General features: G+C 40.7%; 1 protein-coding gene across 1 annotated transcript in view; it reads right to left on the bottom strand.

Moving 5' to 3' along the window:
• Positions 1-1038: 1038 nt before the first annotated feature.
• The window catches only part of dhfr (dihydrofolate reductase), a 47101-nt gene continuing 24802 nt past the window's right edge, over positions 1039-23337 (bottom strand). Inside the window, exons 5-6 of the mRNA XM_043708196.1 lie at positions 4203-4318; positions 1039-1632 (exon numbers count right to left, since the gene is read on the bottom strand). Of these exons, the coding sequence (XP_043564131.1) occupies positions 1533-1632; positions 4203-4318 (216 nt within the window). The 3' untranslated portion in view covers positions 1039-1532. The remainder of the gene's footprint in view (positions 1633-4202; positions 4319-23337) is intronic.

Raw genomic sequence — 23337 nt, forward strand, 5'->3', positions numbered from 1 at the left:
TGCAGGGAATTCCTGTTCTCACAGATGAAGTTTTCATGACAGCAATTTTTAAAAACAAACTCTGGCAGGGAGACTGCAGATGGATTCATAAAACATCAGATTTTAGAGGAAAAAGTCAGAAATCGGCCAAAGGGTAGAAATTTGTTATCCCAGATGCATAGCAGTGACCCCATCTGCCGCTGGTTCTTCCAACAAACTGCACTTATTACTCCATGATACAAGAAGCATCCTGCAATTCCTGCATAGAAGAGGATGTACATTTGAGAAGACTGCAGTGGGTTGCTATGCCTGTTAACTAATTGAACAGAAATGAGTGGATAGAGGATATTATTTATATGGACTTCTGGACAGCACTGTAAAACTCTCTCATAAAAAAAGGCTGATAAAAGAAGAAGTGATTTAACTGGAAGTAAGTTATTGATGTGGTTAGGAATTTGGCTGGAAAAATGGATGGCTAGTTGTGGGCAGTTCCATATACATAATTCAAGTGTCATGATGAAGTACAGAAAACAATCAAAAAAGGTTAATAGAACAATGCTGTTTATATTTAAAGTATTAATATTTCAAAGCAGTAGAAGTTGTGCTTCATCTATACAAATTCCTAGTCAGGGTTAAAATCACAACCGCATGCTGGAATACTGAGACCGTGGGCTCTTTTGTTGTGAAAAGAAGGGCGCTGTGCCTTAGCCAAAGAGGCACCAGATCCCCAGTTCCTGACCTTGAATCCAGCAGCCACCAGTAAAGGACCAATAAGAGCGATGTGAGAAAATAAAATTAAATGCCAAAAAACTACAAGAAAGATATGAATTGTAATTAGAGTTCTGTGGCCTCAGAATATCACAAACTGTTAGTCACTGTTGTAAAAGGAAACCCAGTAATTTGGAATTCTCTACCTTATATCATTGCATCTGCACCAATATCCTAAGGAGTGTAGCAGTGAAAAGAAGATGCCCACCACCACTTTGTGTATGGAACTATGATTGACAAATGTAGCCTTGCTAGTACTGTCTATCATAATAACAAAATAAACGACTGGGAGAGGCCTCCAATGTCTTTATCATCAATGATTTGCCCGATAAATTACATTCAGTAACTAATTTTGCAAAACACATTTAATAGCACAATAGCTCATTTACTAACCACGGTTGCCATATTCCCAAATATTTCAATGATTTGCTTCCCAAACTAGGGACGAAATTTAATCTGACCCATTGGAACTTGAAGTGATATTCCAGTGTTCCTGCTGACCTTGGAGGTCTGGTGCTCAGACCAAGCACACTATTTTAGCTTAGTTGGTGTTGAGCTTTGTCAGTGTTAGTTGAGCCACACCTGGATCAAGTGAGTTTCATATAGTGCCTCCCCAAGATGTTCATGGTATGGGATCTGATGATGGTTATCATTACCACAGTGCTCTTCAGAATGATTAATTTCTTGATTGAGATTCTTCCTTATAAATACATTCCATTGTGAAGGCCAGATCACATAGTTCAAACTTTAGACATTTCAGAAACAAAATTTAAAAATCCACGTGTCTAGAATTTCTTTAGCTCGGCTTGTGCAATCCTTTCATACACCTCAAATTTATATTGGATCCCATTGTCTTCCTGAACATCAGCAGGAACATCAGGGAATCTGTGTAAAAACACAAAGATAATTCAGCTTGATTCATGACAATTTAAAGCTTTACAAAATAAAAAAAAAGTGTAGACTTCAAAAGGGAAGCCAACTAACCATTCGCAACTTGTCTACAATCTCAATTCATGCAAACAAAGCAATACAACTGTCCCCGTCTTAGAGAGACAACCTCTACCAGAACAAATTACATTTCAGAAAAAAATTGATCAAGATTACCTCTTAGGTTCTTTTCTGAATTCAGGGAACCAGTTCTGTTTTATTTTCAAGATGTGAATGTTAGCATAGGGTGGTGGAAACACCTTCACTTCTTGGATTTGTCTCAACACTGAGCGCTCATAGATCAGGTACGACAGTGAAACGTACATCGCTCCCTCTACTGTATCAACATAACATTGTTCCAATTGCTATCAGTAATTATCCTGTGAACTCAATGAGACTGCCAATTCAATGAGAAACAATCCTAACATAGCCAATACTTCTGGGCTGTAGTCTCATTCATACTTTCAAACAACACTGAGACCACTCAACAACTGGTGAGCCGACTGATAAAGAAATGCAGGCAGAAGTCACATTGGTCATGTGACCTGGTAACCTGAGACCGGATATCACATGGTCATGTCACATAATTAAACTGTCCTGGAGTACTTCCAATCAAAAGTGGAAGCCCTAGGTATAGCTCACAAATGGAGATTATGATAGAAAGAAATGGTGAAGAATAAGAAGTTCAAAGGCCCAGAAGAATTTACAGGCAGTGGGAAATCAAAGGTAGGGGGATGGAAAAATGAAGGATGGTAGAAACTTTTATTCTAAAGTAACTGTAACATTCTGAAATTATTCAATTAAACCCTCAGATTTCCCCATTCATTGACAGTCTGCCATTGGTGTTAAGTTCAGATATGTTATCAACAATAAAAAAAGTAATTATCTAACCTCTTGATGTTTATCTTAAGTAATGGGATTAGCAGTCAAAACAATGTTGAGCAGCCTGATCAAATCTTTCTCCTTTAGATACTCACCAATGATCAAAAGGTGACAACTCTGAACTCAATCTCAATCACAACATCTCAGACTTTAAAACCAGGCAGTACAAACTGACAGATCCAAATTGAGAGAATGCTCAAATGGGCAGATTTGGAGATGTTGGTGTTGGACTGGGATGTACAAAGTTAAAAATCACACAATACCAGGTTATAGTCCAATAGGTTTAATTGGAAGCACACTAGTTTTTGGAGCGTCGCTCCTTCATCAGGTGATGCTGCCTGACCCGCTGTGATTTCCAGCATTTTTTATTTTCATTGCTACCACCACTTTCTGGTCTCCATCTTAATAGAAATGGTTTTCAGTGAATAGAAATTATAGTATAGAAAGAAGTAATTTAACTCTTAGTGCTAGCATGCTCACTCTCCTCACATTCCCCTCTTTCCAGATTCTTTCAATTATGTATTCCATTTTAAATAATCTTATAATTTCTACATCAATGACCACTACTGGTAATGTATCTCATAGACTAAAGCTTTCAGTTGAAAAGTCTTTTTTTTTCATCAATTTCTGTTCCCTCTCCACTCAACAGTAGGAACATTCTTGCACTAGTTATCCACAGTGAAGCCCCATGGTTTCACTCGCTTCCTCACAGAATACGCCTCAGAGTGCAGTTGCACCAACTGTGCAGAAAAGCTGGGCCCTACCCATTTCCCCACGCTCTACCTCATAAGAACAAAAGAAATAAGAGTACCCTGCCCGGCAAGAATGCTCCACCTTTGATTCTGACCCGAGTCTGCAATTGCATTTCACTGCTCACTCCCCATTTTCCTAAATTCCCCAAGAGACTAAAAATCTGTCTATCTGAGCATTAAACATATTCAATAATGGCCAATCCACAATCCACTGGCACAGAGAATACCAAAAATTCACAAACTTTTCAGTTAAGACATTATCCTTCATCTCAGTCTTAAAAGTGCCATTCCTTTATTGAGTCTGAGATCTGGTGTTCTAGGCTCCCCAGCCAGGCGACACAATCTCTCAGAATCTACCCAGTCAAATCCCTTCAGAATCTTGTATGTTCCAGTGAGATCACCTCTCCTTATTACAAACTGCAGCATGTTTAGGCCCAACTTAGGCCTCTCATCATAAGACAACCCCCTCATCCCCATTCGCCCAATCCTCCATTCTCTTATATTTGATCTGAAGAACCCTAGTTAAGAAGCACAGCATGATTAAACAAGCACCTTAAAGCATTTAGTGTTGTGGCATTTCCCAGGTATTAAATTCTGAAATGACACTTGTTAGCAAGCATGGAAATCGGCAGATTGAAAAGGCCGCAAAATGCAGAAAGACTTCCTTAGCCCCAATGTTACTTCTACCTTAAGCTGAACTTCAAATCATTCATTGTATCTTTATAACTATAATCGAGAACTGTTCAGGTTGAATATTGAATTGTGTCTTAGTTGTGAATTGTAAATTTCTGTCACGTAGTTTTCTGAACAGCGCTCCAACAGCAATTGCCTAATTTAAGGAAGAGATCTGTTATAAACTATTCAGTAGCAGAATTTTGCAACAGAATGACTTACTTAGGAAGGAGTTTGAACTGATTTAAGTTGATCTCCGGTAAGAAGGTATCACTTTCAAAGTCCTGAAGGACACGAGTCACGAAAAGCCGATGTGACATTGGACTTCCCATGGCCTCCTGGGGAAAATAAATTACAAAATGAACATAGAACATGGTTTTGCCTCTTAATTATTAACTTTCAGCCTTCATCCCACAATCGTCATTAAAACGGAATCTGTCCTTTGTCACATTACTGTTTGTGGAAGCTTGCTATGCAGTTCAATGTGGTAGGGAATGAAGTGACTAATAAATCTAAGATATATCATTGGCTGTAAAGTGCTTTTGACGAGATGAAAGACATTAAAGACTGCATACAACATTTAAACCTCTGAACAAAAATGACAAAAATACGTGTAACTGGATCAAAATGTGACTGCTTCTTTTCTGGGCAGTATTACTTCTGGTAGAACAACTATTCCTGATAACAGTTGTATACGCAAATGCATCTGTCTCCAACAGAATTAAAATAAGACTGCACAAAATAAATGAAAAATTTGCGCAGAATAAAATCTCATTTCTCTGCTTCTCCTTTTCAAGACAGCTTGGCAACTGTCTATCAATCTTTTCAAAAGACAACCATCCTGGAGTTCTGTTTGGAGTGACTTTATGCTTATAACTGGAGGCAAAGCATCTTTTTTTGTTTTTTGGATTCAGTTCAACAGATTTATCTAGCTCATTATACTGTAAGCTTTTGTGGAATTTTTTTTGAAAGGGGAAATACTGCCAAACTTGTCCCGAGCCAGTGAGACACTGCTATCTCCAACATTGTTCATCCTTGCACACTCAGAGACAGCTTGCCAATTTAGTTGAAAATACTTCAGTGTTTCTGTTTTGAAACTTGCATCTATCGCTTGAAATTGAATCTAGGCGGTTTTACAGATTAAAGAAGAGGGTGTTGACCAAGTTTCCACCTCTCAGGGCACAAAAGCAAACAATAATGCACAGTTTTACCAAACTGCTGACAAACCTTATTGATAGTTCTGAATATGGAGCCACTATGTTTAATTAAATGATACAAGCATTGAGTGACAAAAAATTCTCAGAATGTACAACAAGCCTGGAAGGAATGACAGCTGAGACTATAGGAACCAAGATTACATTAATATTTGTTCTTTATTCTTAATATCTAGAAATACAGTCAAATGCATTGGATAAATTAATGAATAAAATGCGAATGGGATTAAAAGCAAACATTCTGCTTCCAGCAGGCACAACGTATCACGTTCTAGAAAACATTCCTATTTCAACATGAACAAACACAGACTTTTTGACCATCTGTTTATCTGGTGTTTGTAGGAGCTTGCTGCACATAAATTGCTGCATTTGCTTATGTAACAGTAAATGTATTTTTAAATTATATCATTGTCTGATAAACCATTGGGATCAGAAAAAAACCCAACATCCTTTATAAATGCTAGCTTTCTTTTTACAAAAACTGAGGTCTTGGACAAAGTGATCAAATAAAAAATTCTTGGTAGAGGTCACCAAAATCATAGACATTGCGAATAACAAGAAACCGGCCGCGCACCAGAAACAAAGGAACAATAACAAAGTCTCGGCTAATGAGACTTTTGACAATCTTCTCAGAAATGTACAGCATGGAAGGAGGCAATTCAGCCCACTGAGACTGCTAGCTGATAAGCAGCCATCCAGCCTCATCTCACTTCCCAGTTTTAGGTCAGTGGTCTTGTAGGTTATGGCACTTTAAATACTTTTTTATAATGTCGCAAGCACATGTATTAGGTAGCATTGCTGAAAATCGACGAGTATTTATAATGTTCGGTCAGACATTCCCAGGTCTTGTGTTCTATGCTTCGTCTAAGAAACTGAGGTCTCACATATACCTTCACGGCCATCCATCTGTCCGGCCACTTTGCCAAGATTGTGGCTGTGCACTTCAAGGTCCCTCTATTCCTTTGGACTTCTTCATTCATTATGATTTCCTTTGCTTACCTAGTCTTTGGGAAGGTTGCAAGCTGCACTTAATGCTGATTCCATGCGTTCCTGGAAAATTGGTGGTGGATGGGTGGGGAAGCTACAGTTTGTACCGTTGCATTCCTTGTCATGAAGTTGCTTCATCAAGGTGGGTTGGTCTTGAGGATATAACAGTGATATGTACACAAGTTAGGATGCTGTGACAATTATGGTTCCATAAGGAAGAATACCTAATTGAAGAAGAACACTAATGCGCTGGGGAGACTGCAGTCAACAAAAAGATGGTACTTCATGAGTCAGGAAATTTAAAAAGAGGAGTTATTTGGGAAGAATAAGCTCAAAGTTCCCCAAAGTAGACCAAAAAGCATAGAGCAAGAGCTAGTACAGGAAGGGTAAACAGGAGCAGCTGTAGGCCATTCGGCCTTTCAAACCTGTTCTGCAGAGGATGGAGATGCAGGCAAGTATAACTTCAAAAGGCTAATAGGCACACAGGGCAGGAGTGTCCTCTGTCTGGGTGGGGTGGAGTGGGGGAGGTGACAGGAAGAGTAAGCAATGCAGCACAGACAAAAAAAATCCCTGGCTCAACAGAGGAATGGGAGCCCTCTCTAACATGCCACCGATTAAAAGTTCTCAAGTGGTCAATTAATGCACATCTAAAAGGGCCCCAAGCTGCCACCAGTGCCCATTGCCTTCCTGGTATGAAAACCAGAGCAGCTTGACCACAAGATTGTGTATTGAGTGAACTTCCATAAGCTCCAGTCAGGGGCTAAATGGCAGCATGGATGGGAAGAAAACCATCCCACCTTGCCTCAAATCCCTCTCTCAGTATAAAACATATCGATGGACCTCCTCACTATTGCAGCCCTTATTGCTGTGCAGCCTGGGTCGCCTACAATGATCTCCCATTCCCAAGAGGCTGATCAGAAGGCCATGATATCAGTGCTGAGGCACCTGACACAGAAACCCACTAGACAGCTCTGCAATGGCTGTTCAGAGTTCGATCTAGCAGCTTTCCTGTTGCCGGTGTTGAGGGTGTGTGTCTGTATGGTTTAGTCATCTCTGGGAATCACATTTCACACAAAGAGCACCAAATCTTGGCTGTGGAGTAAGTTACAATGGTGAAACTATTAAGGTGAGGCACAGTTTTGAGAATAATAGTGACGACTAAAACAAAAATCAATCACAGAAATGCGGACCCTAGACGTCATTTCTCTTTCTTAAAAACCTTTGATGCCAGACACCTTCAAAAAGCATGTCCACACAATTAACCTTTGGCAAGATGTGTATTATTCAGTTGATGAGATATGGTCCATTGCACAGTCAGCAATAGAAACTTAATCTTTTTTGATTCCAGTAGAAATTCTAGAATTATTCCATACAAAATATGAAAGGTGTCTTGTTTGTAAACTTATGCTGCATTTGTGGTTCAAAATCACAGAAGAAAATGTCTGTGATAAAAATGCAGAGTGTGGAGAATCTCAGTCAGCGAACCTGGGTCTGAGCTTTTCAGTCACTCTGATTGGTGATGCTGGTCACAGTCACTCTCTGCCCCGACCTCTCGCAGTGTTCCTATGAAGGTCAAACACAATCATGGGATCCAACTTTGCTGCCTTCTGGACTCATTTGAAGTAATTTTATATTGTAACCCCTAATGCGGTTTTGGTTCTTTTCCTTCCCATTTCCTTTGCTCTAGGAGTGCGATGTCATTTGGGATCCTGATATCCAAGAGTCTTGCTTTTTTTCTTACTTAGCCCATTACAAGGTGGGGGGAGGGGAAATGAGGAAATTGGAGAAATCTGAGTTCACCAGTTTCCTCATTTCCCCTCTCCCCACCTTGTCTCAGTCAAATCCCTCGAACTCAGCACCGCCTTCCTAACCTGCAATCATCTTCCTGACCTCTCCGCCCCCACCCTACTCCGGCCTATCACCCTCACTTTGACCTCCCTCCACCTATCGCATTTCCAAAGCCCCTCCTCCCTACCTTTTATCTTAGCCTGCTGGACACACTTTCCTCATTCCTGAAGAAGGGCTTATGCCCGAAACGTCGATTCTGCTGTTCCTTGGATGCTGCCTGACCTGCTGCGCTTTTCCAGCAACACATTTTCAGCAGTATCAGGTATTTTACCAAGAGAAAAGCTTTTCTCCAAAAATAAAAGGTTCTGTCTGTGCATTGTAACAAGATGTTCAATTTATTCTCAATAAAGAAGGTAATTTCATTACATGGAGCAAAAAGAGGGAGTGATCTCCTACAACTAATCAAACTCCTTCAGCCTGCTGGTTAGTGTTGAACTTGAGTGTAAATGGAGTATTCCATCATGATTGTGACTTGTGCCTTGGTACTACAAAACTCAAACATTGCTGAAAGGAAGGTTTTCTTTTTGCACATTAGAGTAAGTAGGAATCAAGAAGCAGACTGGAGAAAAGGGACATTAATTTATGCAGCTTGTGATAAGGGTGCTGACTTGTTGGGTTTTGTTAGCATGAGGATGACAATAATTAGTCAACCTTAGTTCTCAGGCTAGGCAGGAACATCTTGGTCAGGGTCGCGCTGAGGAAGCATAATAAAGATCAGCAGTCTCTACAATCTTTTGTTTTCTGGCAAAAAAGGTACAATATATGGACAACTTGCATTTGGAGGACATCTGGCTGGCTATATGAATGGGGGGATTTGGAGGGATGTGGGCTGGGTGCTGGTAGGTGGGACTGGATTGGATTGGGATGTCTGGTCGGCATGGACGAGTTGGACCAAAGGGTCGGTTTCCATGCTGGACATCTCTATGACTCTTGCTTCAGTCACCCAAGTGTAAAAGCAAATGCATCAACCAGAGATATAGCACACTCTGGTGTGGTGCAGCTAACAATAGCTGTTAAAGTTATGCTGCCTTCAAAGGCTGCCTCTTCTCCTTTTCCTTGCAACTCCCACACTGTATTTGAAATGGCATTGAAAGAACTGAAGTCTAGTAGTTACGTCCTTTGTGACTGCTTCTTTCTGACTCACATCTGAGATTATTCTTCTGCTTTTAATTCTCGGATAATGTCAAATCAATAGGGCTTGCTCTCAGACAGCTGAACTTTTCTGTAGTATTGTCCTTCTAGGAGAAAGTGAGGACTTTGTCTTTTGTCCTTCCAAAGGAATTAATAGCTTACCAGATTTAGTTCTGCGCAGCTTTAAACCCAACTAAAATCAATTCCTTTGGGTTTTCAAATCAATTTATAATTTGAAAAAAGTCATCCTGCGCTCCAAGTTGCATTTTCTTTTCCTCCTGGAGCATTCATTTATTTCCCTCTAGTATCTGACACTGGTGCTAGTTCCACTTAAAGGTACTCTCAAGGTTTCATTATCAATGTTAATAAAACCCACTCCTTCACTAGGCTCTCGCCCCCTCCCCCCACATCCCCAGTGATCAAGGTTTGGATTTTTTTCTCTCTCTCGCTCTCTCCAGAGCTCTGCAAAACTAACAGCAAACAATGTTTTATTGGTTAGCTTTACTGATGGACACTTTTCAAACCGTCATTATGTTAATTATTCATTTAATCTATTGGTGAGGTAATGGTAGTACACTGGAAAATGATAACCTAATCAAGCAGAGTCAACATGATTCCATGAAAAGGAAATTGTCTTGGACTAATTTATTAGAGTTTTTCGAGCAAGTCTCAAACAGAGTGGATAGAGGGGAGCCAGTAGATATTTTGTATTTGGTCTTCCAGAAGGCACTTCGCAGAAGTGTAAGTCATAAGATAAGTGCTGGACGTTATATAGAAGGCATGCACAGTATTAGCTCATGGGGAAAAAAAACAGGTGGGAAGAAGAGATTCTCTCTCTGATTGGGAACCTATAATCAGTGGATTCCACAGGGACCAGTGCTGCGATAACACTTGTTTATGATATATATTAATGACGTGGTGGAAGGAAACAAATGTACTATAGCCAAATTTGTAGACAATACAAAAAAAGTGGAAAGGGAGGTAATGAGGAGGATATAAATACTGCCCAGACAGATACTGACAGTGGGCAAAAATTTGACAAATGGAGTATAATGTGGGAAAATGTGGAGTTGTTAATTTTGAACAAAAGAACAGAATATTAATTAAATGGAGAAACATTGCAGAAAGCTGTAACACAAAGGGACTTAGGGATACTTGTTTCTGAAAGGCAGAAAGCTAGCACACAGATTACAGTAGGTAATTAGGAATACTAATGGAATGGTGGCTCTTATTTCAAGGAGGTTGGAATATAAAAGTAGGAAAGTTTTACTTCAATTGTCCAAGGTGCTGGTGAGACCACATTTGGAGTACCGAGAGTAGTTTTAGTCCCCTAATATAAGGAAAGATATCATTTCATTGGAGGTATTTTAGGAAAGGTTCACAAGGATGACCCCTGATATGAAGGGATTGTCCTACGAGCAAAGGTTAAACAGGATACGTCTCTACTCACTGGAGTTTAGAAGAATGAGAGGTGATTTAATTGAAAAACACAAGATTCTTAAGGGGCTTGATTGAGTGAATTCTGAGAGGATGTTTCCCCTCGTGGGAGAATCTAGGACCAGAGGGCATAGTCTCAGAAGAAAGGGGCACCAATTTAAGACTGAGATGAGAAGGAATTTCTTCTCTCAGAGAATGTCTTTGGAACTCCTTGTTACAGAGAGCTGAAGGACCAGAGTCGTTGTGTATATTTAAGGCTGAGACAGATTGATCTTTGATCTGTAGGGAAATCAGTGGTTCTGGGCAAAGGGCAGGAAAATGGATATGAAAAATCTCAGAACAACCATGATCCTATTGAATGGCAGAGCAGGTACGAGGGGCCGAGTGGTCTACTCCTGTCCCCATTTCTAATGGTCTCAATGATCAAGTTATCGCTTTGCTATTTTTTTCATGAAGTTTATGTTTACTGTTCTTTAAAACCTTATTTTTTCCAGAATTTGCTCACTGGCCCTCCAAACAAGAGAAAGATCTTGAGTGTGTTTTCCCATGTAAAACAGCTTGGTTAACTTTGTTGCAGAACTAACCCTCACACATTGCCCGTCTTTGTTGTAGCTCTGCAAGTTCACTACCCTCAAAACCCCAACCAATTTATTTTTGCAAAAATTGATTACTCCCAATTGCAACACTCCCAGAGGCACTGGTTTCTAGGTCATCAGGACTCTACATGACAGCCCTTCACAAGCCCCTTGCATCTTTCATATAAAACCACATCGGTGTCATCATGGGAACAGCTTTTCTTGCTTGTTCATTAAAAATTGCCTAAATGACAAACAAAAATTCTCATAATGTGGTCTCCCTGCAATATAATAGGACTATTTACATTTCTTCTTTCAACTCAAGATTAAGATCAAATATTGTATGTGTTAAACAAGGCATAAAGCAATTAGAAGGTGGGTGAATGGTGGGCTGTTTATAGTATTAGCTGCAGCTGTTTGAATTACAAACTCTATTCTCCTAAGAGCGTGTTGGTGTCACGGAGCTTCCTCTGCTGGGAGTAGGAGCAGAGCTTCCTCTGCTGACACAGCAGGAACTCAGGCACAAAGGCCCCAGAGGAGTTTCTATCTGCCAACCTGCAAAGCCTTTGACCCATGACCCTGAATTTCTGATTAAGTGCTCTAATGGACAGCACTTACTGTGAGAATACTAATTTGCAAAACTCACTCATTTCATTCACAAACCATTGATTTAGCATGAAAAAACTGCATTTATTTAGTTGTCTTATACTCATCAGAATAATACCTGAAGTCATCACTAACTGCATTTTAAAAGGATGAAGGATTTTTAAAACTGGTGAATCCGATATTAAGGAGTGACCACTTTCCAATCAATTAGATACTATCATACTAAATGTGGTAGGAGCAAACACATTTGTTTTCCCTGTGGGCTTCAGGACGAGGCGGTACTCTGCCTGAATGAGCGGAGGATGTGGCTAGACGTTGAGCTCACCTTCCATTTAAGGACGGTAGCAGTTTTCAATGAGGGTTGAAGGATCATGAGGACGTTCTTCAGCCTGTGAGCAGCTTCAAACTGTCATTGTAGGTAACTGAGGGAAAGGGTGCCCTGAGATGGACCTCTCCAGCTTTTTTAAATGAAGGCAATAGTCACTGCAACTGGGCCATAGTTGTACGTAGGGAGGTTCACAGAGGCACAGAAGGATATGAGCACAGAACCCTCAACAGGGCACCTGAAACTGGACAGGAGGGTAAGGTATTAAGCCTGCTGGGAGAACACAGCACCCCAAACCTCCCTGAACCCTGGTCTGCTGCTGGGTGACCCAGCCAAGGGCTGCAAGTTTCCCTACGTCCTCAGGAAACTGGAATCACAAAGCCATTACAATGCAGGTGGCGGCCATTAGGCCCATCATGCCTGCACCAGTGCAATTACCTAGTGCCATACATCAGCTTTTTCCCCAAATCCAATGCCAAATTAAATGGCTCAAATGAACCTGCTTCCACCAAGTTGCCAGGCAGCAAGTTCTACCCTGTAATCACTCACTGTGTGGACACGTTGTTTCTTATGTTACCCCTCGTTTGCATATTATTCTAAAAATTCCAGTCAGCATCTGATGATGGGCCTTATCACAGGCTCCCAACTGGCTGGATTAGCCCCCACTGCTATCTTTTCCTCTGAAAAGAGACCTTAAGAAGCCAAATGAAGGTGGCGAACTGGCCCAGTGAGACATTCCAGATCCAGCCCGTCAGGGGTTTGAAAGAAACTCCCTCTGTGAAATCGGTGGGTGGGAGAGAGATCAGGTTCTAAAAATAATTGACTGTCACTTTGGAGCATTTCAGTGGCAATTTCAGCTAAGAGCTTTCCTTTGATGTTTAATAAGGTTTAAAAGTAAAACCAACTGTGAGCGGAAACACAGCTTCAGACTGACACAAATAAAAGTAGCAGTGGTATGTTCTTTCAACTATATCCCACAAAGTCTATTTTTGAAATGAAAGATGTAGCAATTGCCTGCAAAGTGCTCCCATTTAATTCCCTTGCCCTTCAATTTTTAATGTGTACAGGATTTATAAAGAGCATCAGTCATTCTTGAACTGGCAAGTGACTATGGAAATCAAGTGAAGTTTCTGCTGTTAAAAAAAATCATATAGTATTTTTTGAGACATTAGGAGGTCAAAGTACTGTCCAAAATGCAAATTAAAAACATAACACCACAAGATATAGGAGCAGTGGAAGACCACAGAACTTGTCAACTCTGCTTCACTATCCAAAATAATCATAGCTGGTTGTGCGTTTCAACTTCACTTTCCCATCTGCTCCCCGTGATTCTGGAGGTGATTCTGTCCATCTCAGTTAGAGGCTATGGTTAAGATAGCATGAGGCACTTGCCTTTATCATGGAATATAGGGAGTGAAATTATTTTGAAACTACACAGGACTTTGGTTAGGCCACAGCTGAAGCACTGAGTGCAGTTCTGATCAGATCAATGTGATTGCACTGGAGGGGGTGCAGAGGAGATTCACTAAGATGGAGCAGTTTAGCTAAGAAGAGAGGCTGGATAAATGCATCCTTCTATAAATACGGACACCCAATTTACAGAGTGTTCCAAGTGTCGTAGAGTCATGCAGCATGGACCTTTTGGAGCTCCTCATCCATGCTGACCAGATTTCCCAAACTAAACGAATTCCTTTTGCCAGTGTTTGAAACATATCCCTCTAAACCAACCATATTCATGTACTTGTCCAAATGTCTTTTAAAATGTTATCACTGTACCTGCATCCACCACTTCCTCTAGCAGTTCATTCACCATATGAACCAGCCTCTGAGTGGAAAAGTTGCCCCTTAGATCTCTTAAATCTTTCTCCTCTCACCTTAAACTCACATCGTCTAGTTTTGGACTCTCCTACTCTGAGGAAAAGACCGTGGCTATTCACCTTATCCATGTGCTTCACAATTTTATAAACCTCTATAAGGTCACCCATCAACCTCTAATGCTGCAATGAAAAAACTCCCAGCCTACCTGGCTTCTTCTTATAACTGAAAACTTCTAATCTCGGTAACACTTTTGTAATACTTTTCCGCACCCATTCCAAATCAACAATATTCTCTCTCTCATTCATTCAATTAATACAAAACCAAAGTCTTGTAACAAGAAAGTTACACAGCTAGTTAAATATGAAGAAGCAATTTCTGACATTACAAGGACTACAGGGGGGAGTGAACCCACACTGGAGCCTGTCTATACAACTGAGGATTAGTGAACAATTAATAAGATGCACTCCCACAATTCACCATGCTCACTTTAGCAGCATTATCACCCCACAGCCAATAACATTTCTTTTCCTGGAAAACATTCTGGGAATGAGGGTCTGCTTTCCCTTCTGGGTCATGTTCTGAATAGTAATGGTCAAATACAGTGGGCAGTTCCTGGCTGGCTGCTTTTCAGCTGGGCTTTAAGTATGGTTCCAATGATGTGATAGTGGCGACTCTGGCCAACTACCTCCCTATCAGTCGACTCTCGATCATCAGTAAAGTGATGGAAAATGCAGTCAACAGCGCTATCAAGCAGCACCTGCTCAACGACAAACAGTTTGGGTTCCGCAAGGGCCATTCAGCCTCTGACTCAATTACAGCCTTGGTTCACAAATGCACAAAACAGCGGACTTCCAGAGGGGAGGTGAGAGTGACAGTCCTTGACATCAGGCCTGCATTGGACCAACAGTGGCATCAAGAAACCCTAGCAAAACTGAAATCAATGGGTATTGGGGGCAAACTCCCTGCTGACTGGAGTCATACCTGTCAATTAGGAAGATGACCATGATTATCAGAGGTCAGTCACCTCAGCTCCAGGACATTTCTGCAGGAGTTCCTCAGGGTAGTGTCCTGGTCCTAACCACCTTCATCAATCCCTCCATCAAAAGGTCAGAAGTGGAGATGCTCACTGATTATTGCACAATATTCAGCACCATTTGCAACTCCTTAGATACTGAAGCAGTCCATGTTGAAATACAGCAAGGTCTGGACAATATCCAGACTTGGACTGACAAGTGACAAGTAAATCGATGCCACAACTAATGCCATCAGGGAGAAGGTACAGAAGCCTGAACACACATACACACCAGCCCTTCTGAAACAGTTTCTACCCAACTGTTGTTAGAATATTGAATGGACTCTCAAATTCTTAACATTCACCTGTAGCTGTGTTGTTGTTGCTGTGTTTTTGTTGCTGTTTACCTATTTTTATTTATCTGTGCTACTTAACCCTGTGGTCTGCCTGTATAGCTTGCAAGACAAAGCTTTTCATTGTGCCTCGGTACATGCAACAATAAATTCAATTCATTACCATCACTGAATCCCCCACTATCAACATTCTGGTGGGGGGTTACCATTCACCAGAAACTGAACTGGACTTGCTCCATTAACAGTGGCTACAAGAGGTTAGAGGCTCGGAAGACTGCCGAGAATCACTCATCTCCTGATTCTCCAAAGCCTATTCACCATCTGCAAGGCACAAGTCAGGAGTGTGAAGGAATACTCCTCACTTGCCTGGATGAGTGCATCTTCAACAGCACTCAACAAGCTTTACATTGCTCAGCCTGCTTGATTGGCACCAAGGATCCTTAGAAATTCACCAAACCCTACGATTTCCATTTAGAAGAAAAAAGGCAGCCTCCAAGTTCTCCTCTAAGCCACTCACTATCCTGACTTGGAAATATTCCCATTCCCTCACTATTGCAGAGTCAAATCCTGGAATTCTCTCCTCAAGGGTATGGTGGATCAACATACAGCAGGTGCACTGTGGTGGTTCAAGAAGGCAGCTAATCACCACCTTCTCAAGAACAACTACAGCAGGCAATAAATGCTAATCTGCCAGTGATGCCCAAGTCCCAAAAATGAAAAAAAAAAGGAAACAAAAAAAAACAGAGCTAAAAGTGATCAGAGAGTATGCCAGGCAATAGCTTACAGACTGTGATTGAATACAATTCTGCTGCTGATGACCCAGGATGCCTCATGGATGCTACATCTATTCAAAATCTACCCAATCTAGCACAGTGATAGTGCCACCCAACATGATGGAGGATATCCTCAATGTGAATAGAGGACTTTGACTCCACAACGACCATGTGGTGGTCAGATCTAACAATATGATCATGGACAGATGCATTTGCAGCAGGTAGACTGGTAAGGATGAGATAAAGTAGGATATTACGTTGTGTAGATTTCCTCGTCACTTGCCATAGACCCAATTTAGATGCCAGATTTTATAGGATGGTGCCAGCTCAGTCTGTAGTGGCAGTACTGAGGTACTCTGGATTCAGTAGTGATGTGACCATGTCACTCAATAGACACCGAAGCCCCTCATTTCAAGTATGCTCTGTACTGTTGCCACGTTCTGTCCTTTTCCCAAGGGTTGTTTAACATGGAAGAGTTCTGATTCAGCAGATTGGTTGGAGGGCAGTAAATGGCAAGAGTAGGTTTTCTTGCCCATGTTTGACCTGACACCATAATGACTAGCATGTCTTTGACCAGATAAGAACTTGCAGTATACAATGAGGTGCTGGAGGCAAAGGGTTAACGAGGTGAAAACCATCCATTGTGTAATGCCAGATGGCTTAGTCTTTACTGTTGATGCTCGCTGATTGTAATGGTCACCCAATCAATATAGATGTTGCTTTATTTGGATGCTGCTCCCTGTTAGTGACTATATAATTACTTAAGAATCTGCTGTTCGAGAGAAGACCAAGAACTCATGTCTGTGCACATGGGTGTTCATTCTCTCTCCCTCCAGGGCTCCAAAGCTGAAGGAGGTAAAGCCATATTGTGTCTCTGAGTGTTTGCTTCGACTGATAAGGGCATAGGGAAACAGGACGACAACAGGAGAGGTTGAGTGAGTTGGGCCTGTAATCAAGGGCGATTAGAAGAACAACCACACAAGATTTATAGGGGCTTGACCGGGTAGAGATGGTTTCCCCTTGTGGGAGGTTGTAGAACCAGACGGCATAATCTCAGAAAATGGGGTCGTATATTTAAGGCAGAGATGAGGAGGAATGTCTTCCCTCAGTGGGTAATGAAGCTGTGGAACTGTTTACCAGAAGACTGTTGAGGCTGGGTAACCGAGTCTATTCAAAGTTGAAACGGACAGACTTTTAATCAATAAGGGAATAAAGGATTATGGGGATACAACAACAAAGTAAAGTTCAATTAGGAGATAAGCCAAGATGTAATTGAATAGCAGAGCAGACTTGAAGGGCGAATAGATTACTTCTGCTCTTACACATAGTGGTCTTAAATTTGATACAACTGAGTGGCTTGCTGAGCCATTTCAGAGGCAGTTAAGAGCCAACCACATTAGTTTACCTGCAGTTCTGAAGTGGTCAACTGTGGCATGGATTTCCAGTACAAATGGTCTGATCATACAAAAAAATTCAACAGATTCCTCCATTTGCTGCTTTCTTTATAGTTTTGGATCACAGATTGCTTGCAACCAAACTATAGAGTGACTAGTTTACCTGCAGTTCTGAAGTGGTCAACTGTGGCATGGATTTGCAGTACAAATGGTCTGATCATACAAAAAAAATTCAACAGATTCCTCCATTTGCTGCTTTCTTTATAGTTTTGGATCACGGATTGCTTGCAACCAAACTATAGAGTGACTGACACTGGATGTATGTCATGTATGGTGCTAGCAAAGGAATGGACAATGATTCAATGATAAATTCCAAAGGTCACAGTCTGTTGTATTTACTCATGAACATCAAGAATTAAAGTTAGTGATTTAGCGGATTATAGTTCATGAGCCAAAGACTAGAAAAATTAGAGAAATGAGGTCATTAGCTTTCCCTACATTGATACTGATAAAAATGTAATTAGATACATGAATATACACTCACAAATAAGATGCATGCACTTAAAAATATGAAGAGGATTGATTTTTAATATAGCTACCTTACTAACTTAGTTGATGGTAATTTCATTAAGGCTGTACACAACAATCAAAGCTGCATTTGAGTTTATTCTTTTTCAAGAGTCCCTTTGAATCAAAGGGGAAAAAAGAAGCCTACTGAGATGCAACAAGATTTCATGTAAATACAAGATAAAAGCAAACTTCAAGTGTAATCATATTTATTCCATAACCTTATCACAGGTCTAATTGAAATAGAAATCATTTCTTAAATATGCCAAAGGAATGGGGTACTGCAGGCATAATTTCCCTCTTCCCAGAAAGACAGAAGGGGATAAGCCCAGTGACCAGCAGTGCTGAAGAAACTTTTTAAAATAACTGGGACAAGAATGAATAATAATTGAAAGTCAACATGGATTTGTTACAGACAATTGGTGTTCAACTAACTTCTAAGATTTCTGGGGGATGAAACAGAGCAATGAAGGAAATATGGTTGATATTTTGTATAAGAATTTTCAAAAACAGTATAATAAAGGGGCACAGACATGTTAACAAAATTAAAGCTCCTGGAATTAAAGGGAGAGAGACACAGTTTGAATGCTAAATCACCCAGGGGGTAGAACACGGTAATACCTCCAGGATTTTTTTCATCAATGTTAGGACCTGAGCCTGAGTGGATAGGAAATACAGTTCAAAATCTCCAGATGACAAAACTCAGACGTGGATAGTAAAGACCGTCCAATGCATTACCTGAAAAAACGGTGTTGGAAGCCAAATCAATACCTTGTTTCTCCCCCCGTCAAAAGAGAACTGGTAAGCCTTTGATGGGAAATAATTTACAGGGCTCAATACGTGTTGCATCATTCCAAAATTTCAAAGATGACTCACTAGTGCACGACAGGATTTCAAGGACACTGATAACAGGTTGGAAATATAAGACCATAAGACATAGGAATGGAAGTAAGCCCTTAATTCCTTGTGACATCAAAAATTTATCAATCTCTGCCTTGAAGATATTTAGCATCTCGGCCTCCACTGCACTCTGTGGCTATGAATTCCACAGGCCCACCATTCTCTGGCTGAAGAAATGTCTTCGCATTTCTGTTCTGAATTTACCCCCTCTAATTCTAAGGCTGTGTCCACGGGTCCTAGTCTCCTCGTCTAACGGAAACAATTTCCTAGCGTCCACCCTCTCCAAGCCATGTATTATCTTGTAAGTTTCTATTAGATCTCCCCTTAATCTTCTAAACTCCAATGAATACAATCCCAGGATCCTCAGCCGTTCCTCGTATGTTAGACCTGCCATTCCAGGGATCATCCGTGTGAATCTCCGCTAGACACGTTACAGTGCCAGTATGTCCCTCCTGAGGTGTGTGGACCAAAGCTGGACACAGTACTCCAAATGGGGCCTAACCAGAACTTTATAAAGTCTCAGTAGCACATCGCAGCTTTTATATTCCAACCCTCTTGAGATAAATGACAACATTGCATTCGCTTTCTTAATCATGGGCTCAACCTGCATGTTTATCTTTAGAGAATCCTCGACTTGCGCTCCCAGATCCCTTTGTACTTTGGCTTTACGAATTTTCTCACCGTTTCAAAAGTAGTCCATGCTTGTGTTCTTTTTTCCAAAGTGTAAGACCTCGCATTTGCTCACATTGAATTCCATCAGCCATTTCCTGGACCACTCTCCCAAACTGTCTATGTCCTTCTGCAGCCTCCCCACTTCCTCAGTACTACCTGCCTGTCCGCCTAACTTTGTATCATCGGCAAACTTCGCTAGAATGCCCCCAGTCCCTTCATCCAGATCATTAATATATAACGTGAACAGCTGCGGCCCCAACACTGAACCCTCCCGGAACACCGCTTATCACCGGCTGCCATTCCAAAAAAGAACCTTTTATCCCAACTCTCTGCCTTCTGTCAGACAGTCAATCCTCAATCCATACCAGCAGCTCACCTCGAACACCATGAGCCCTCACCTTGCTCAGCAGACTCCCGTGTGGCACCTTATCAAAGGCCTTTTGGAAGTCTAGATAGACCACATCCACTGGGTTTCCCTGGTCTAACCTACTTGTCACCTCTTCAAAGAATTCCAACAGGTTTGTCAGGCACGACCTCCCCTTACTAAATCCATGTTGACTTGTTCTAATCCGACCCTGCTCTTCCAAGAATTTAGAAACCTCATCCTTAATGATGGATTCTAGAATTTTACCAACAACAGAGGTTAAGCTAATTGGCCTATAATTTTCCATCTTTTGTCTTGATCCTTTCTTGAACAAGGGGGTTACAACTGCAATCTTCCAATCATCCGGGACTTTCCCTGACTCCAGTGACTTTTGAAAGATCTCAACCAACGCCTCCGCTATTTCCTCAGCCACCTCCCTCAGAACTCTAGGATGTAGCCCATCGGGGCCAGGAGATTTATCAATGTCATACATGTCTCAGTTTTATTTATGGTAAGCGGACCTTTGCAAAGGTTTATACATACTGTTCCTAATTAGTGCTTATCTAAACCTATACGTATACACTTAAAAGAAGAATCAACAGAAACAGTCTTAGATTAAGTAGTGAGAAAGCAGTTTGAGGGCAATAAAAAGCCAGGAACTAATGCATGATGTACATCAGAAACCTGCCAGAATACATGATACTTCCACCCACCTGTAATTTTAAAACTCACTCTCCACAGATATTGCCAGACCTGCTTTTCAGAATATTTCCAGAATTTTCTGGGTATTTTCTTCCCAGACTTTCAGCATTTGCTGTGTTTTACTTCAGCATTGATGCTTTTTGGGTTGTTGTTGTTCAGTTGTAATCCAAATAATTTTCACAAAGACTTTAAAATTGAAATATTCAAAAGAATTGTGCAACTGTTATCTCATCATGGCCAGGGTACGAATTGCTGCAAGGATCTTTTCAGCCATAATAAAATCAGGTGTAAAAGATTACACAACATACAGCAAATTAAACAGGGGCATACTGACACTACAATAATAGACGATATCAAAGTGACTTACCATAGTTGCTGACAAGATCAGAGAGTAAATTATAAAAATGCTAAATCCTTTTATCTCAGTTTAAAAAGACTATTGGTCTATTGAGACACTGTTTTCGACTGAAGCCTGGGAGTTTTAAATTGCCGATTAAATCTAGGCTTGAAAATAAGAGACATTTTGAAATCTCAATTTAAAAGCATCACCTTTGTATTGAGCTAGTGCAATTTAAAAAAGAAATTGGATATTGGATCAGAATCTGTTACATGCAACATGATTTACACACCCTGGCTGACAATAGAAGAATGGATTGGGAAAAAAAGATATTCAATTCACCAAATACTAACAAACAGAAAACAAACAAACAAACTAATAGGGAGAGGTTGAATAGGCTGCGGCTGTTTTCCCTGGAGCATTGGAGGCGGAGGGGTGACCTTATAGAGGTTTATAAAATCATGTGGGGCATGGCTAGGATAAACAGACAAAGTTTCTTCCCTGGGGTGGGGGAGTCCAGAACTAGAGGGCATAGGTTTAGGGTGAGAGGGGAAAAGATATAAAAAGAGACCTAAGAGGCAAATTTTTCACACCGAGGGTAGTAGGTGTATGGAACAAGCTGCCAGAGCATATGGTGGAGACTAGTACAGTTGTAACATTTAAAAAGGCATCTGGATGGGCATATGAATAGGAAGGACTTGAAGGGATATGGGCTGGGTGCTGGCAGTTGGGACTAGATTGGGTTGGGATATCTGGTTGGCACGGACAAGTTGGACCGATGGGTCTGTTTCCATGCTGTACATCTCTATGACTCTATAAACTCAAGTCTATAGTACAGAGACTACTATGATGCTCCCAAGTATCTAATAATCTTTTACTATGTTATTAATCATTTACTACCTACTCTTAATGAGATATTTGAGATTTTAAAACAACCAATTATCATTAACCATTCTTCTCAGCATTAGCAGCACTGGTGTCTTCCAAATGTTGGGCTGGCAAGAAACCCAGCAAACAAATGGCACATACAGCAGTTTCATTTCCAGATTGCTCCAACAAACCTCAATTCAGGATGGGTGGTGGTAGAGTTAGAATTCACTTCAAATGTTCCTTGTGTATAAAGGAAAGGTACTCCTGCATGTGATACAGTGGCCAGCTGGAAGTTCATTTATGCAGAGGTTAACATTGAGTGAATACAGCAAGTCCCCACTCATGTTTTGTTTCAAGAAGTAAATAGCAATGGGGGCAGCACAGTCAGAAGAATACACAAGTTCTCTGCAGCAAAAACAAAGTCCCAAAAGCTGGCAGGCCTATCTGTGCAGGTCACTCAAAACCCACATTAGGCGAGTCATTTTTTTTTAAAAACCATTTCAAGCAGTTACATTTATTCATTGTTATATTTAAAATTTTACTTTATAAGAGGTTATTTTGTTTATGAATGTAAGTATTTAGAAATATCCAGCATTTCAACACAAGTTTTTGTGCTCAAGCATATAAATCATATAGCTTAAAAATATTTAGTGATTTATCTTTTGAAGCTGTTTCTGCTCTGAATGCACAATACTGCAATTTAAATCAAATAAATCAATTCTTGTTTTTCTGCGATTTTCAGGAATGCAACCAAACCTTGAATGTTGTAAGCTACATGGAGTTCTCCTTTAAAGTTGAGAAATACAAGTGACATTTTCTTTGGGGCACCTGGTTAGGTCACAGCTGGACAATACTGTGCACAATTTCAGTCACAACATCCTTGGGATGGTCACGTAGGCCTTAGGGTAGTGCAGTGTATGATCAGCTGAATGATATTCAAACTGCAAGGGCTACGTTACCAAGACAGATTACACAAATTGGGGTTTTATTCCCTAGAATTCAGACAATCAAGGAACAAGTATGTAGGATTGAGTTTATTTTTCAATAATTAGTTGTAGTCTAGTTACGTATAATGATTAAGCAAGGTATTAACATCATCAAGGTATTATTGTATGTGGTTTATTAAGTCGACTCAGATAACAGAAACTCAAATGGTTGAAGAGATTAACTTTTATGGCTTGCTTTACTACAGGGCAAATGGTTGTATGCTTTTGGAAGAGTATGGAACAAGCTGCTAGAGGAAACGGAGGAGGTGGATACAATTACAAAAACATTTAAAATGCATCTCGATTGGTATATGAATAGGAAGTGTTTGGAGGGATACAGGCCAAATGCTGGCAAATGGGGCTAGGTCAGATTGGGATGTCTGGTCAGCATGGACGAGTTGGACCAAAGGGTCTGTTTCTGAGCTGTATGACTAAATGTGAAACCACTTTGAAGATGTGAACCAGCTTTACGTTTCAAGGGACAGC

The sequence above is a fragment of the Chiloscyllium plagiosum genome, chromosome 2 (genome assembly GCF_004010195.1).
Source record: "Chiloscyllium plagiosum isolate BGI_BamShark_2017 chromosome 2, ASM401019v2, whole genome shotgun sequence".
NCBI classification, from domain to species: Eukaryota; Metazoa; Chordata; class Chondrichthyes; order Orectolobiformes; family Hemiscylliidae; genus Chiloscyllium; species Chiloscyllium plagiosum.